The sequence below is a fragment of the Entelurus aequoreus genome, linkage group LG09 (assembly GCF_033978785.1).
Source record: "Entelurus aequoreus isolate RoL-2023_Sb linkage group LG09, RoL_Eaeq_v1.1, whole genome shotgun sequence".
Taxonomy (NCBI): Eukaryota; Metazoa; Chordata; class Actinopteri; order Syngnathiformes; family Syngnathidae; genus Entelurus; species Entelurus aequoreus.
The window spans coordinates 57032098-57046734 of NC_084739.1; the positions used below are offsets into that span (position 1 = coordinate 57032098).

At 38.5% G+C, this 14637-nt stretch overlaps 1 protein-coding gene across 5 annotated transcripts in view; it reads left to right on the top strand.

Moving 5' to 3' along the window:
• The window catches only part of exo1 (exonuclease 1), a 39519-nt gene extending 25594 nt beyond the window's left edge, over positions 1 to 13925 (top strand). For 2 of the 5 annotated variants that reach the window (XM_062057758.1, XM_062057757.1), the window contains 9 exons: positions 2270 to 2457; positions 2546 to 2648; positions 2717 to 2924; positions 4527 to 4716; positions 8029 to 8512; positions 9530 to 9610; positions 12613 to 12684; positions 12748 to 12944; positions 13740 to 13925. In XM_062057758.1, the coding sequence (XP_061913742.1) occupies positions 2270 to 2457; positions 2546 to 2648; positions 2717 to 2924; positions 4527 to 4716; positions 8029 to 8512; positions 9530 to 9610; positions 12613 to 12684; positions 12748 to 12944; positions 13740 to 13815 (1599 nt within the window). In that variant the 3' untranslated portion in view covers positions 13816 to 13925. The remainder of the gene's footprint in view (positions 1 to 2269; positions 2458 to 2545; positions 2649 to 2716; positions 2925 to 4526; positions 4717 to 8028; positions 8513 to 9529; positions 9611 to 12612; positions 12685 to 12747; positions 12945 to 13739) is intronic. The other 3 variants (XM_062057759.1, XM_062057760.1, XM_062057761.1) reach the window with 3 other exon arrangements.
• Positions 13926 to 14637: the final 712 nt, after the last annotated feature.

Here is a 14637-nt window from a genome sequence, read left to right on the forward strand (position 1 = left end):
CAGAAACAACGTAAGGCGGGTCTTGGCGTCTCTCTTTCACACACCTCAGCTGTACGTTGTTTCTGATTGGTTTAAATTGCGGGGTGTCTTCCGCGGTTGGTTAAATGTAGGCACACCTCAATTACGCATACCCAGACTGAATGCGTGCACACAAGTTGTATTACACGCTCACAAATCTGCATGCGCGCGCTCAAACCTTACACAGCGGATGTGCCGCAAAACTCACGTGTAAGTAGACAGCCTATCGAGGGTTCTCTCTGATTAGGGACATACAGACAACTTAAAACACACCAACGCCGATCTAAAACACAAGTACGCAGGTCTGAATACACACACTCAGATTGCTATACAGACACACACATTAGTACACTTGCACACAAATTGTATTACACACGCAAAAATTGAAATACACGTTTGCAAATAATTTGGCTACAATAATATTTTCGTAGAGGAGCTGTTCTTGTGAGTGTGTGTTGCATTCTTGCCTGTTAGCTATACAGTGCTAGTTTTGTGAGAAAAAAAACAAAAGGCTGACTTGTGCACAGTCATTCTGCCTCCTTCATGTCTCCGCCACCATTACAATATATTTATAATTATGAATTTATTAAGATTACATGTAATAAAAAGCTATGTTATAATTGAACAAACAAACTTGTAGCAGATACCATGAATGCAGTCTTACGTCCATGACTTTACTAAGTAACTCACCAGTTTAAAAATATTTGAGTTTTTACAATTACAATATTTTATATCAAATAAAGCTATCGTATCTCATGTATTCATGAAATGCCTTATAGTGATGTAGTGAAGAGATTATCTCAAACCAGACAAAAATATTGAACTAATGAAATAAACTATGGATGTTGTACATTTTGGAATGGCTTGTATTGATATCCATCCATCCATCCATCTTCCTCCGCTTATCCGAGGTCGGGTCGCGGGGGCAGCAGCCTAAGCAGGGAAACCCAGACTTCCCTCTCCCCAGCCACTTCGTCCAGCTCCTCCCGGGGGATCCCGAGGTGTTCCCAGGCCAGCCGGGAGACATATGGCAAATATATTTTGTCAACCAAAATATTGAACAAATGACTTAAACTATGGATGTCATACAATTTTGGAATGGCTAATATTAATACGGTGAAGATATTTTCTAAAAAATGGTAAAATCTCTTCAACCGAAACCCTGGCTAATATTTTTAAATTTCTCTATTTTTATGGTAAATGGTAAATGGGTTATACTTGTGTAGCACTTTTCTACCTTCAAGGTACTCAAAGCGCTTTGACACTATTTCCACATTCTACCATTCACACACTGATGGCGGGAGCTGCCATGCAAGGCCCTAACCACGACCCATCAGGGGCAAGGGTGAAGTGTCTTGCTGAAGGACACAACGGGCGTGACGAGCTTGGTAGAAGGTGGGAATCGAACCGGGAACCCTTAGGTTGCTGGCACGGCCACTCTCCCAACCGCGCCACGCAGGTTTACCTCACTTGGATCTCTGAGCCTAACAACCACCATCCAAATCTTTCCTGCCATGTCTCTGCTGTCCTGTGGTCGGCAAGACTGATCCGTGCCTGCAATGTATATACAATTGATTGGTAAAGCTCCCCTATATGGTAGTCTGCTTACTGTAAAAGTTGTATATATTTTTGACACTGTTAAATTCCAGAGGAGACCCTTTAATTACATTGATTGAAGCTATTTTCAGAGAGAAAAGGCACAAATGGTGTGACGATGCTGTATGTCGGCTGTTGTAGTGATCCCAGGATGCAGAAAAAGCAAGTGTTGTGCAGGTAGAAGGTTGTTTAATTATAGGAACCAGGCAGAAGAAATGTAAAAGGTTTAGCAGGAAATCAATAACACGCTTTGGCATACACAAAATAATGAACCAGCACGGAATTAGGGAACAAGGTGGAACTAAATAAAACTAATTAATGAGGATCAGGTGTGCTGGCAGGACAAGGAACAAAGTAAAGATGCTGCAAAACACAGACACTAAATAGGAATAATTGACAAAACAATAGTACCAGCAATGGAAGTGATCCACGCTGTCATGTGGGATCATGACGCATAGGTGGGTTTTCCCACAAATTAAAACAATTTGGACCAAAAATGTTTGAGTTTGCAGGGACACGGATGCTGAAAAACGAAAAGATAATCTCTTTCAGCCAGGTGTTGTTCATAGTTTAAATACATTACAGTACATAGTATAAGTAAGCTTGTTTGTGTACAAGATCATGACTTAATTTCCTGGTTTGTTTGTGCTGTCAGGTGATCAGGAAGATGAACCAGTACCTAAAGATGAACCTAGTAATCCCTGAAGAGTACATTGAAGGGTTCGTCAGGGCCAATCAAACCTTCCTTTACCAGCTGGTGTTTGATCCTGTAAACAGGAAGCTTGTCCCCCTCAACGCGTACCCAGAAGACATCAACCCAGCCACCCTCAGCTATGCCGGAGTGTATCCTGCTCTACTAAAAACACAACAAGCACACACTGGTCATTCCTCATTACCTCTCTTTCACTTACCTTAACTTAATTGGATGTAGTCCTTTAGGAGACAACACAGCCTTGCAGATGGCCTTAGGGAACCTTGACATCAACACACAGGAGAAAATAGATGACTACGACCCAGACATACCTATGGCACAGGTAATTATTTTAAAGAAAAGCACTATTTCATCAAAGTATGACTCCAAGTACGTACTGTATGTGTGCAGTCCGCAAGACAACGCAGTCACAGCTGGAATGAGAACAGGGTTTCCGCCCAGCTCAGTATCTGGAGTAGAAAGACGAATGGTGTCCCAGCACCGCAGCCTGCAACTGCCCTTGACAGGCCTCCGTCCACCAGGGGGAAGGAGAGGATCATCAGCCTGGCTGGTGTCGGGCTTCCCTTGAAGAATGTACAAGCGAAGAGACCTCGACTGGGTGAGACTGCCTCACTGAGCTGAAATCCATCATAGCATTATCTGTACAGAGCTAAGATTTCATGACTGACAACATGTGTTTGCATACTTCCCACTGTCTTTTTTTCTTGCTGTAATGCAGGGAAGACTCTGTCCATTTTAATGTACAGGCTAAGCGACCCCGAAAGGGACAAGCGGTAGAAAATGGATGGATGGAAGCTACACTTGATAATTTAAATAAAAAAACAAGGAACATGGAAATGTATCAAACGCTTTAGCACACTTAAATACATTACGATTATTTATTTGGTAAATAAACAGCAACATGTTGTGGTCCGTCATTTATCGCTGTCAGAAGGGCTGTTTGCAAATTGCTCGCAACATTTTTTTCCCAACCAAAAAATATAACACCGGCAAGCTTAAACAATTTGCAGTCATGTTTATGGTTTGAGTTTATTTCGAACCTGCATACACTTACATGATACATTACAATTTCCAGTTTCTCTTTTCAAATGTTTGAAAAAGGAGTAGGAAGAAGCAGAGCTTATTTAATCCTACTTCTTTTCCATAACATAGCAATTGCTAACACTTTTGTTCACTTCCTGTTCTCAATTTATTCACAATATACTCCATAAATAATAACATTAAAAAATAATTATAATAATTAGTGAAGTAAGGTGTATGTCATATGGTGAGATAAATAAGATTATCAATAAATTCAGAATTTTTATCATGGTTCTTCTTCTTTGTACCTTGTAAACATTTTGAGTTTGAACAGTTTCTTAAATTGCATCATATTAGTACACTTTTGGATTTTTTTCTTAATGCATTCCATTATTTAATTCCACATACAGATATATATATATATATATATATATATATATATATATATATATATATATATATATATATATATATATATATATATAAGGTTTGAAGTGTTGTATGTGCATATAAATGTTTAAAGTTACATTTATCCTTATGATGAATATACATTCTATGTTTTAATTTTTTTTTTTAGCTAACGCTAGCTTGCCAAAATAGCTAAAACACAAAGCTAATGCGCATGTTACGTGCACGTGTAGTTCACGTCATTACGAACTAAAGGCCGCAAGGAAGCCAGATATAATGCTTAAAATACATTGGAAAGTTAGAGCCCTTAAGGCATTTGTGTAAAGGTTGCAAACAGCCCCTGAAATTGATTGCAGGCCTGACCGTGATAAACACATTTTTGCAAAAAAGTATTACTAATTAATTATATATTTTCATAGTCTGACTGTTTACGACCTTTTAAATACGTTTTTTTTTAAACATTATTAGAGTTCCATTGACTTTTATGTCTACAATCTGCCACTGGCCAAAAAAAGCCACACACCACAAACGTTCCCAGGGTTGCACTTTGGATAACTCTTTATTTGCTTCAATTAAAGCAATATTACATTTCAATGTCTTTTTTTATTGATAAAAAGTTTCTTTTTTGGGTGTGTTCTCAAGTTGTGTTCTCTAAGTGTTTATTTAGTCTTGCACAAGTGGATAGCTTTTCTATTTGATTCAACAAAAATATTTGTTTATGTTACGATAAATGCACCGAGACTGCAATTAAAACTTGTTTTTCCTGCCTCAGACATCAGTCTGTCAGATCAAGATGTCCTGCAGCAGTACTCCTCTTCCAGCATGAAGCGAGCAAAGACCGAGCAGCAGCAGCCAGACGATTTAACGCAGAACGGTCAGCCACGGCCGCGGAACCGCTTCGCTACGGTTTTGCAGATGAGGAACCAGGATGCTGATGAGAACGGCCCAGCCATAAGCAGCAGGTGCCCTAATTGATATTGTTTTTGTTTCTCTTACCGTTATATTAAGATAGTCCTTTTAATTATACAGAAGTCATATATTGACACTTTTCATGTCGGTGATGTTATACATTATTTTATTTAACAAACTACATTGTTTCTCACAGATCTACAATCAATTTGTGGCAGCAGGGGCGTGGCCTTGTGTAAAAAAATACATCATCATATATAAATTGTTTAATTAGCTATGACGAGTGTATTATTTTTTTAAAAGTCTAAAAAAAATATATAATTATTTAAAGACAAATTTGTGTTTTTACTGATTAGTATCAACATATATTTTTATTTGTCACACTATCGTATTTTTTTTAAATTGTTGCTGCCTATTACTACAATGAAACACAGGCTGCACTTTGTACACCCATGGTTTATTTACATATATCATTCTGACCTACCGGGCAGCACGGTGGCAGAGGGGTTAGTGCGTCTGCCTCACAATACGAAGGTCCTGAGTAGTCGTGAGTTCAATCCCGGCCTCGGGATCTTTCTGTGTGGAGTTTGCATGTTCTCCCCGTGACTGCGTGGGTTCCCTCCGGGTACTCCGGCTTCCTCCCACCTCCAAAGACATGCACCTGGGGATAGGTTGATTGGCAACACTAAATTGGCCCTAGTGTGTGAATGTTGTCTGTCTATCTGTGTTGGCCCTGCGATGAGGTGGCGACTTGTCCAGGGTGTACCCCGCCTTCCGCCCGATTGTAGCTGAGATAGGCTCCAGTGCCCCCGCGACCCCGAAGGGAATAAGCGGTAGAAAATGGATGGAAGGATGGATTCTGACCTCCCTGAATGTTGGAATGTAGTTTGGCAGATAGGAAAACAGTCCTTTTAATTTAGAGATGAAAAAACTCAAACTTTAGGATGTTTAGTTTTACAGCAACTTCACTGTGGATAATAAACACACAAATAAAAGTACATTGATATACAAACCCCGTTTCCATATGAGTTGGGAAATTGTGTTAGATGTAAATATAAACGTAATACAATGATTTGCAAATCCTTTTCAACCCATATTCAATTGAATGCACTACAAAGACAAGATATTTGATGTTCAAACTCATAAACTTTATTTTTTTTTTGCAAATAATAATTAACTTAGAATTTCATGGCTGCAACACATGCCAAAGTAGTTGGGAAAGGGCATGTTCACCACTGTGTTACATGGCCTTCCCTTTTAACAACACTCAGTAAACGTTTGGGAACTGAGGAGACACATTTCTTAAGCTTCTCAGGTGGAATTCTTTCCCATTCTTGCTTGATGTACAGCTTAAGTTGTTCTTCAGTCCGGGGGTCTCCGTTGTGGTATTTTAGGCTTCATAATGCGCCACACATTTTCAATGGGAGACAGGTCTGGACTACAGGCAGGCCAGTCTAGTACCCGCAGTGTTTTACTATGAAGCCACGTTGATGTAACACGTGGCTTGGCATTGTCTTGCTGAAATAAGCAGGGGCGTCCATGGTAACGTTGCTTGGATGGCAACATATGTTGTTCCAAAACCTGTATGCACCTTTCAGCATTAATGGCGCCTTCACAGATGTGTAAATTACCCATGTCTTGGGCACTATTACACCCCCATACCATCACAGATGCTGGCTAGAACAATCCGGATGGTTCTTTTCCTCTTTGGTCCGGAGGACACGACGTCCACAGTTTCCAAAAACAATTTGAAATGTGGACTCGTCAGACCACAGAACACTTTTCCACTTTGTATCAGTCCATCTTAGACGAACTCAGGCCCAGCGAAGCCGACTGCGTTTCTGGGTGTTGTTGATAAACGGTTTTCGCCTTTCATAGGAGAGTTTTAACTTGGACTTACAGATGTAGCGACCAACTGTAGTTACTGACAGTGGGTTTCTGATGTGTTCCTGAGCCCATGTGGTGATATCCTAGTTTACACACTGATGTCGCTTGTTGATGCAGAACAGCCTGAGGGATCGAAGGTCACGGGCTTAGCTGCTTACGTGCAGTGATTTCTCCAGATTCTCTGAACCCTTTGATGATATTACGGACCGTAGATGGTGAAATCCCTAAATTCCTTGCATAGCTGGTTGAGAAAGGTTTTTCTTAAACTGTTCAACAATTTGCTCACGCATTTGTTGACAAAGTGGTGACCCTCGCCCCATCCTTGTTTGTGAATGACTGAGCATTTCATGGAATCTACTTTTATACCCAATCATGGCACCCACCTGTTCCCAATTTGCCTGTTTACCTGTGGGATGTTCCAACTAAGTGTTTGATGAGCATTCCTCAACTTTATCAGTATTTATTGCCACCTTTCCCAACTTCTTTGTCACGTGTTGCTGGCATCAAATTCTAAAGTTAATGATTATTTGCACAAAAAAAATGTTTATCAGTTTGAACATCAAATATGTTGTCTTTGCAGCATATTAGACTGAATATGGGTTGAAAATGATTTGCAAATCATTGTATTCCGTTTATATTTACATCTAACACAATTTCCCAACCCCGTGGTTTGTACACAAGAAGAGTGCATACATGAATTATCTTAATTCAACAATACAGTTTAGCGTAAACTGAAAAAAAGCAATACGATACAGGACGAAGGTTGGCTCCCATTCCGCTAGCTTGATGCTAACAATACAATAAATGACCCTATTGACAGGCTAAAGAAAATAATTGCAATCGGTTTAACAAATGAGGTTTTAACATAATAAAATTGTTTGTGTGCGCGTGTGTTAACTACAAAAGCCTGTTTCTCAAACCACAAACAACATTTTTTTAAACAAATAATGTAGTCGATGTTTTGTAAAACACTATTGCCAGGAGATCGCAGCACATATATCACCTCGAAGGTGAATTGTTACCTTCCAGTAACTTCTCTTAATTGTAGCGGCCCTAAATTTACTTGTGGCAGGGCACCCAAAGTATATGAATGTATTGAAAACACTGAAGTAAATATGCTTATCTTGTTTGCATGACATCATGCCATTTCTGTCTCTACATGTCATGTGTGTTTGTGGGGGTGTCCCCTTGCCACATAACCGTAAACCTGGAGGAAACTCTGCGGTGGTTTGTGGCAAGAAGCCCACTCACTTGTATTTTAATGACACAATAAAATACTTATGTCTTTAGATATAATTTTTTTCCCCATAAGTCAACAAGAACTTCTACTACATTATCTTCTTTAGATTAAATCTCTCTCTCTCTCTCTCTCTCTCTCTCTCTCTCTCTCTCTCTCTCTCTCTCTCTCTCTCTCTCTCTCTCTCTCTCTCTCTCTCTCTCTCTCTCTCTCTCTCTCTCTCTCTCTCATTCACGTGTAGATTCTTTAGTAATTCCAGTCCAGCTGCCAGGGATGTGCAGGAATCTGCTCAGGTGGGTTTCAGTCGCAAAGCTTGCAGCGGTGTCAAAGACACCCCCGCTGTCACTGCTCAGACCAGTGACAGTGACGGTCCAGATGTCTCATCTGTGGAGACACCCAGTCCACCTCCATCTCCAAATACCACCATCCCCCGCTCAGGCAGCCAAGGTCTCAGGCTGTTTAACTGGTCAGGTTGTTCGCCCTCGATGGATCGATCGCAGACACCAAAGTCGACGTCAGGTCTGAACTCGCTGCAGCATTTCCAGTACAAGAAGGACAGTTTCTCCATTTCCACAAAGTCCCCAACTGACAGGCAGCCAGATGATGAGGTCAACCCCACAACCTCCCAAGACAGCGCTTATTTTTCCCAGTCCCAGCCTTCTCTACACATAGAAGAAGCCCTCTCTAGTGACTTGAATGTCTTTCATGAGGAGCATGCTGCGCCTGTAAGTTTAGAAGAATTTCCACACAATCATTATCATTATTTCTACGATGGGCACTTTGTACAGCCCTGGTTTATTTAAATTTGTTAGTCTTCCCTCCCTGAATGTTGGAGTATAGTTTGGCAGATAGTTAAACTGTCTTTTAAACTAGAGATGAAAAAATGTCCAACTTGAGGTTGTTTATTGATTGTGTCCACGTTGAAGTTACAGTAAAATTAAGCACGCATAATGTACACATTAATTTCACAAACCTGTAAGAATCATCATAATCAACAATAAGTTTATTATAAACTGAAAAAGCAGTGCAACCTTACAGGATGAAGGTTGGCCGCTAACTTAATGCTAAGATAAAATTGGTGATCCCATTGATTTGCTAATTATAATTAGCATCGCGATCATTTTAAACTTGTACAAATGTTTAACAAATTATATTTTAACAGAACAAAATTGGCACAAAACAAAATATGCATTTGTACTAACAGGAATATATTCCCCAAACTCTGTGGAAACAAATATTGACATTTACCACTGTTGCTCGGCTCTGTATTGCGGTATAGCTCGATTGGTAGAGCGGCCGTGCCAGCAACTTCAGGGTTGCAGGTTCAATCCCCGCTTCCGCCATCCTAGTCACTGCCGTTGTGTCGTTGGGCAAGACACTTTACCCACCTGCTCCCAGTGCCACCCACACTGGTTTATAAATGTAACTTAGATATTGGGTTTCACTATGTAAAGCGCTTTGAGTCACTTGAGAAAAAGCGCTATATAAATATAATTCACTTCACTTCACTTCTGTGTGCTGACAAACTATGAAAGCCTGTTACGCCAAATAATTTTTTTATTTTTTTTAAATAATTAATTTTAAACAAAAAACTTACTTTATTTACCATACAGTCTTTAATTTGTATAAATTATCATATCCTATCCGTTCTATAGCACAGACTATTATAAATACCATTTTACTGTATGTATTCTCACAATTGCAATTGTGCTTTGTCTTATGTCTGTTTTGTTTGCTCTCAGAAAATGGAATCAAAAGAAGATTCAGAGCACAGTCCCACATGTTCAAAAGAAGATCATAAAGTAAGAATCTTGAAATCAAAGGTAAGTGTATGTCGTCAATGTGTTTTTGTCATTATGGATTTATATTAGAAAATAATTGGTTCCATCACCGAGCTTGTAACTCAAGATATTTGTATCGCAAATCAACGCCGGACATTGAAATTAGTTTAAACGGTGCTTGGCCAACCTCAAAACAGCATCATTTAAAACCTTTAACATGACTTTCATTAAGAAAAACTAACTTTTACAGTAGACAATATTGTATGAAAAACAGTATGATAGAATGTACTACAAACAACGATAGTATTATGAAGTAATGTAACAAAAATATACAGCGTTTACCTTGGAGAGTGGACTTCTGCGATGTCTCTTTCAGGCTGCTTCTACGTCATGTACAGTAGGATTTGCTATTGTAGTTTACGTTGCACACGGACATCTTTGAGTGAAGGGCCTGAGGTCACAGTTGACAGCAAGTGACATGTATGGCTACGTAAAACTCATTGAGCAAAGGTAATGCTTGATTGTCCAGTTTGTAGCCAGAAGATAGAACGAACTGAAACACCATCAGCAGCTTCTCAATATTTTCATTGATAAATACAGTACCTGCCATTTGGACCTTGCTTTGGCCCAGAGGGTAGATCCTGCTTCGGTGCAGTGCGGGCTGACGGTTCTTTGTTTGGGCTGGCTTGCCGGGTCAGCTACATTGTTGGTCATGTTTCTTTTATTCTGTAGGTGTCGTCCGATTCGTTTTCTCGACACGCTTCTTCACACTCACTTTCTCAAATCCGCTGTTTGGAAGGCAGCAATCACTACTTTAACCAGTAGCGGGGATGCTCGTAACTCAAAAGTATGTTTGCAACTTAAATTATAGCTAAAAGCTGAAAGGCAGCTCATAACTCCAAATGCTCATAAGTTAATGTACCACAATATCAGGTCACAATGGTAACACTGATGAATTAGATATTTAAGTTTCTTTTCTGCAACATAATCTAGTTTTCCAGACAGTATACTAGACTGCTTTCCACTTATTGCAGTGCAAACACAAATCATTTTTGTTTTTGTTAATATGCCAAAGCAGTCTTTGTTTACCCTTAGGAGGGTAGCCCCAAATAGGTCAAGGTAAGAGTGAGTAGAAGTAAAGAACAAAGGTAAATTAGTTTTCATACAGAGCATGTCTGTCATTTCATTTAACACACTAAACATACTTATTTAGATGACAGCACGTCAGCATGTTTCTGTCACTTAATGTCTGATTTCTTAGCATCTTTTTACAAATTGCGGCAGAGACATTGCATCAGCTCCCGACTTAACAAATGTGTTACCATCGATGTATTTCTCTTTGTAACATAAACTCCAAAAATCTGAGGATTTCTGACATTACCTAATCCAGGGTTCTCAACTGGTCTTATCCTGGGACCCACATTTTCCCGTGGCTCATTAAAAGCAAGCTAATTTATTTCTATTTGAAAAAAGAACCTTCAAAAACAATTGATGTTGCCCTTTTAAACAAACGGTCACTTTAATACATGTGCCAAATGTGTTTCATAGCCCAATATTAAGAGAAAGGAATGTCATCTTAGTGTTTCCCTTACATGTAATTGATCATGGCGCACTGCCACAGCAAGATACGTGCCACCACACCTTCAAAATATATATATTTTTTTACATGGAAGCAATTTTTTTGTCTGTAAAAAAGGTAAGTAATATATTGTATGAATGGATATACTGCATATCAGCGCTATTCAACTACATAATGAAGAGGACCGCAGTTTCAAGAGCCCAAGGGCTCAAAAGCTACCCATCCATCCACATCGGAATGTGGATGTTTCGTCAGAAAGAGCCTCCGCAGGTTATATTCCTTTGAGACTGTGTTTACTTATTTGCAAAGTAAACACATCGGCTTTGACACTGCACTGTCAATAAATTAATTATTCTGACCTCGCTACTCGTTTCCAGCGTGCGCAGCCAGACAGACAGTTCACAGCATGAAAAAACAGAAACTTCCGAAGTTTTGTTGAAGATGGACGTTCCTTATTTAGAATTTTTCCTCCTCAGTTTTATTACTTTACACTTCTTTGTTTGGGTTTATAGGACTGAAAATATAAACATTACAAAAGTGTAATGTCCATTTTGTATTTTACATAAATAATGTCTATTGTGTATATTACATAAATAAAATACAAGGTTTAGTGTTAATACATTCACACAATAAACTACAGATGTTTGGGCATATAGAAATGAGGGCCGGGCGATATGGCTGAAAACTATATCACGATATACATTTTTTATATTGATTGATATCAAAAATTATTACCTTAAATGGCGATCCGATATAATACTCGATACATGGGCTACGATACGATTCCCTAACAATACATTTCAAAACATTACGATTTAATGCGATACGATTCGATAGCTGTAATCATTGCATGGTGAAAAGAAAATTAAATGAATCGTGTATCATGTCAGAACAATGTCATATTTTTTTTTAAAATATACACATACAAAACAGGTGGTTCCTATATTATTAGCGAATAGTAGAACTATCCACTTCAAGGCATTGCAATCCATAAACTTAAAGAAAAGAGGTGTGTTAAAAATGCAAAATATGATCAGAACTGTAAAATAATTTTCTAATGTTTATTCTTAGTTTAGTTGTTTTTTTAATTTGTTATACATTGTTAGTGTATAACAAATAAATGACAGTTGAAGACAAAGGAAAACTCCGCCTCTTATGGTTATTTACCGCACTAATCAAAACCTTATTGTCTATTCGATATGGATTAATTGTGCAGCCCTAATCGGCTCCCATTTAACACAATTGGGTCTTGCTGTCAAAGCCTTCCTGTATTCAGAGACTTACTCCTTAACTTTGCAAACAATAAAAAAAACGACCCAAAGAATTACATTCCTTATGATAAGAACAAGAAAAATAAATGATCACACAACCTTTCACAGTTTCTCTTCACTTTCTCATTGTTTTTTTTTAAATTATCTCTCTTCATCCGCACTCCGCTTTCCCTGTTTCCCACATGCACTCCCAGGCCACATCAAGGTCCGCGCAAGCTACACCAAATAAAGTCAAATCGTGGGATCGGGACATCTCTACATTTTATGTACTGTATGATTTTAATATCATTGTTTGTCAACCCCTAAGTTTTTCCATGTGCTCCTCTCAGATTGCCGGTCTGCCAAAGCCCAAGTTGGGTCGTCTGGTTAAGGACACACAGGTGCAAGCACTGGGCGCAGCCAGAGCTAGCGGGCTGAGGAAGAAAACTGGTGGTTTTGGGAGGAAATCCTCCAACTCAAACATTGAGAACAACCCTGGTGTACAAGCCACCATTAGCTGTCTCTGGAAGAACTACAGCTTTAAAAAGTAACATGGTAGCTTTTGTAATAATAATTAAGGGTGTCCCGATACAACTTTTTCACTTCTCATACAATACTGGAGCCTTGAGTTTTGGCTGATACCGATTTAATCTGATACACAATCAGCATGAATCATACATACTTTATTATTTTGTAGTGTTAGAAAAAGTTTGTTCACTTGAAAATAGTCAGAAAACAATGGTAAGCATGAAAAACACTAACCCATTTATTATTAACCGTCTTGAACGGACTTACGCTGTCTTTGCTAAATTTTTATATATACATTTTATTTGGTGACACCTGGTGGTTACAAAATTCATGACTTTAAGCTAATAAAGCAGTAAGTGGAATGATGCGGACACATTAGTTACCAGATACCGGTACTTTCTAATTTGTTTCTGTATGTGTAAGTACTATAAAACTATAATTATTTAATACTTGTTTATATTGACACGTGCTGTTTTAGATTGCAATATTGTTCGATGTAGGACACTTATTATGTACGTCTAGTTTGTGTGCTTAGCTGTTGTGTAGCTGCTAGCTCCTAGTAGCCTATAGCCTACCATGTTTACCTTTTGTCAATGACTTGACTTAAAAAGTAAACACTTCATGACTGCTTGTATAAGCGTTTATATAGGACATTTTGCATGCAATCACATATAATAACAAACCTTTTTATTTTATTTATGATATCGGACCAATATCATTTCAGGACACCCCTAATAGTAATTTTTAGTCAGTCATCCCAAAATTTTCCATACGATCCAGGCAGCATAGCGTTGATCACTTGTGTGTTTTTCAGAGATACTCAGAGGATGACGTCCTTTACGAAAGAAGAGCCAGTGTATCCACTTAAAGGCAACCTGTTGGCCAGTTAACCCACAACAAGCAGATTGCAATATTTCTTTTTTTTAAACATACCGTGTATGTCCACCGTCATTTCACCAATAATTGCACACTTTTTAAATAAAGCTACCTTCTACCCACACATTCCACATCTGATGTTGTTGACTGTGGTCCATTTCCAATCTCTCCAGGATTTTACTGTTTTTGTGATTGTTGAGACCAAAGTATCTGATTTCGTGGTTGTTTTTTTAATAACCAAGTTGCAGCAAATGTTTGCATTTTATCAGTGACATTGTAGTTTATGACATTACCAATTTGTTATCAATGTTTTTCTCTGTAACATAAACCCCAAAATGCTTAGAATTACAGACATTTCCTAATCAAGGATTCTCAACTGGTCCCACAGTAAGCAAAATTATTTGTTTCTGTTTGAAAATAGGCTTCCAAAACACGCGTGTGTTGCCTTTTTAAACAAAAGTACACAATATTAGGAGAAAGGATGTCAAATTAAAAAAGAAATTAATGCTATAAAATGATGATTAATTGTGTGAATGCTCCAAAGCATTCATACATATGGTTTTCTACACCAAAATTCATCTATTTATTGTGTGAATGCTCCAAAGCATGGTTTTTCTTCTACTTCTTCTTCTCCACATTTTGGCACACTCTACCTTCCACATTTGTCATCCGATTCAAACCGTTCCAACTTCAAACTGTTCAACCTATTTGGGAATCGCGGGCTTTCTATTGACAAGTTCCAAAAAACCCAGAATTCCCATTTTTCCGGGACATTTTTCCCCATTCAAAATTAATTGGCCATTTTTCAAACTTCCACCATTTCCACATTTTTCAAC